This window comes from Mandrillus leucophaeus, unplaced genomic scaffold (genome assembly GCF_000951045.1).
Source record: "Mandrillus leucophaeus isolate KB7577 unplaced genomic scaffold, Mleu.le_1.0 Scaffold1428, whole genome shotgun sequence".
Taxonomy (NCBI): domain Eukaryota; kingdom Metazoa; phylum Chordata; class Mammalia; order Primates; family Cercopithecidae; genus Mandrillus; species Mandrillus leucophaeus.
The window spans coordinates 145,498-147,964 of record NW_012101397.1 but is presented as its reverse complement, the minus strand read 5'-3'; the positions used below and the strand labels follow the sequence as shown (position 1 = coordinate 147,964).

The 2,467-nt window shown below is 58.5% G+C and overlaps 1 protein-coding gene across 1 annotated transcript in view; it reads left to right on the top strand.

Annotated features, from left to right (window-relative positions):
- Nucleotides 1-2,467, top strand: part of PLXND1 (plexin D1) — a 35,542-nt gene that overhangs the window by 25,461 nt on the left and 7,614 nt on the right. The window contains exons 25-26 of the mRNA XM_011974201.1: nucleotides 1,646-1,792; nucleotides 1,943-2,099. Coding sequence (XP_011829591.1) covers nucleotides 1,646-1,792; nucleotides 1,943-2,099 — 304 coding nt within the window. The remainder of the gene's footprint in view (nucleotides 1-1,645; nucleotides 1,793-1,942; nucleotides 2,100-2,467) is intronic.

Here is a 2,467-nt window from a genome sequence, read left to right as displayed (position 1 = left end):
AGGATGGTGGGGAGGGTGCTCCAGGCATCAGGTACAGCAGAGAGTGAGCCGGGCGAGGATGGTGGGGAGGGTGCTCCAGGCATCAGGTACAGCAGGAGGGCAGAGGCCAGGAGGAGGGGATGTTCATGGAAGGAATGGAAGGAAGGCCAGAGAATCTTCCAGATGAGAGCGGAGGCTGGGAAGAGGGTGGGCCTGGTAGGCAGGGCCTCCTGCCTTCTGCCAGAAGGACCCCCGTAAGCTCTCTTCTGCAGAGCAAGGGTTGCTCAGCCTCTGGTCTTGTCCCACCGTCCAGCTGCCCTACAGTGCCGGAGGCTAGAGGGCTGCCTGGAGGATTGTGGGAGAAAGGCAAAGGCCTGCCTGGAGCCCAGAACCAGGGCCTCAGATGTTCTGTTTTTGTTGTTGTTGTTGTTGTTGTTTAATTTTTGAAGAGATGGGGGTCTTGCTTTGTTGCACTGGCTGGTCCCAAACTCCTGGCCTTAAGCAATCCTTCCGCTTTGGCCTCCCAAAGTGCCAGGATTACAGGGGTGAGCCACTGCACCCAGCCAGGATGTCCTGGGCTTGAGTCTGATCTTTGGCACATCCCAGCTGTGTGACTCTGGGCTACTCATTGCCCTCTCTGGGCCTTGGTTTCCTTCTGTCAAATGGGGCCTCTGCCCCTGAGCCGGGGGCTTGAGGGAGCCCCACGGCCCCTTCTGGGGGAAGGGGGTAGTGGGGTGGAGCAGAGGCAGGGCCTGCGAGGGGCCATTGGGGTACTTTCACCTTCCGCGGGCTGCCTCACTGTGGGCCATCAGGAACCACAAGGGCCACTGTGGACCCTGGACCTCACTCCCCTGGCTTCTTTGTGTGACCTCAGCCAGGCCTTCCCCTGTGAGCCTGTTTCCTCCTCTAGAAAGCAGGGAATCAGTGCCTCCCACGCCCCAGACCTGGAGAATTGGACCAGGACTTGGGCTGGCAGGCTGCCTTCGTAATCTTTGCCAAATCTGCCTAATACTATTATGTACTTAATTTTTCTTTAAATCAATTTTGGTGGGTAGTTAAGTAAAACTATCCCAGTAGAACACCTGGGTCCGTTGCTGGACAATGGCCTTGAGAATCAGCTCATGGCTGTGGATCCAGCAGAGCCACTGCCTGGAGGGCCACCCTTGGAGATGGGCAAGAGCAGGGACTTTGAGCCTCATTCCGCCTGAGACTCCACGGTCATCAGCCTGCGAGTGGGGTCGAGGCCACATCGGTGTTCCGGGTCCACCTAAACTCACCCTTGGGGCCGCCCACTTAGGAGAAAGTCACAGGCTTGGGAGTCAGCCGAGCCAGGTCCGATTCCTGCCCTGCCGCTTCCCAGCTGGGTGACCCTGGGCAGGTCACTTGCCCTCTCTGAGCCTCGGCACTGTTGGCTGCACAGTAAAGATGATACTGTGTATCCGGAAGGGTCGCTGGGATGAGGCAATGAATGCCCCCACCCACAACTGGTGCTGTTTAATGAACACAAGCTTAGGGTCCGTGGAGACACCCTGGAGAGGAGAGTGTTACACCAGGATCCAAAAGGAGACTGAGGGGTTGGGGGACGGGGGCGTGAAGGTGTTTGGCCCAAGGCGTGGGGGCTGAAATACAGAGGGGACCTTGGCCCTGATACCCCCGTGCACCCCAGGAGACGGTGGGGGAGCCATTCTTCCTGCTGCTGTGCGCCATCAAGCAGCAAATCAACAAGGGCTCCATCGACGCTATCACGGGCAAGGCCCGCTACACACTCAATGAGGAGTGGCTGCTGCGGGAGAACATTGAGGCCAAGCCCCGGGTGAGTCGGCAGGGTGGGGAGGGTCCCAGGGCTGGTGCGTCTTGGCCTACGGCATTGACCCAGCCTTCCTGGGCAGGGCATGGCTGCCTGGGCACCGGCATAGTGATGGCAGCAACTCACTGACCTTTCTCTCCCACTCTCCCCTTGCAGAACCTGAACGTGTCCTTCCAGGGCTGTGGCATGGACTCGCTGAGCGTGCGGGCCATGGACACTGACACGCTGACACAGGTCAAGGAGAAGATCCTGGAGGCCTTCTGCAAGAATGTGCCCTACTCCCAGTGGCCGCGTGCAGAGGACGTCGACCTCGGTGGGTGGGAGTAGGGGCAGAGACCCCGAGTCAGGTGCTTCAGCCGGGGCTAGCCCCTGCCTTGACGGGAAACACTCCTTTCACCTGGCATGGGTGCATGAATGTGGGGACACTGAGAGGATCCAATGAGGCCCCCTCGGCAGAAACAAAGGGAGACAGGTCCTGCAGTGTGAGTGAGCTACAGACAACAGCAAAAAGCCTTCAGGAAAGGCTTCCGAATTCCTAAAGGAGGGATGCTGGAGTGGGGTTTGTTTGTTTGTTTGTTTGTTTGTTTTTGAGACAAGATCTCATTCTGTCACCCAGGCTGGAGTGCAGCGGTGCAATCTCAGCTCACTGCAGCCTCCACCTCCTGGGTTCAAGTGATCCTC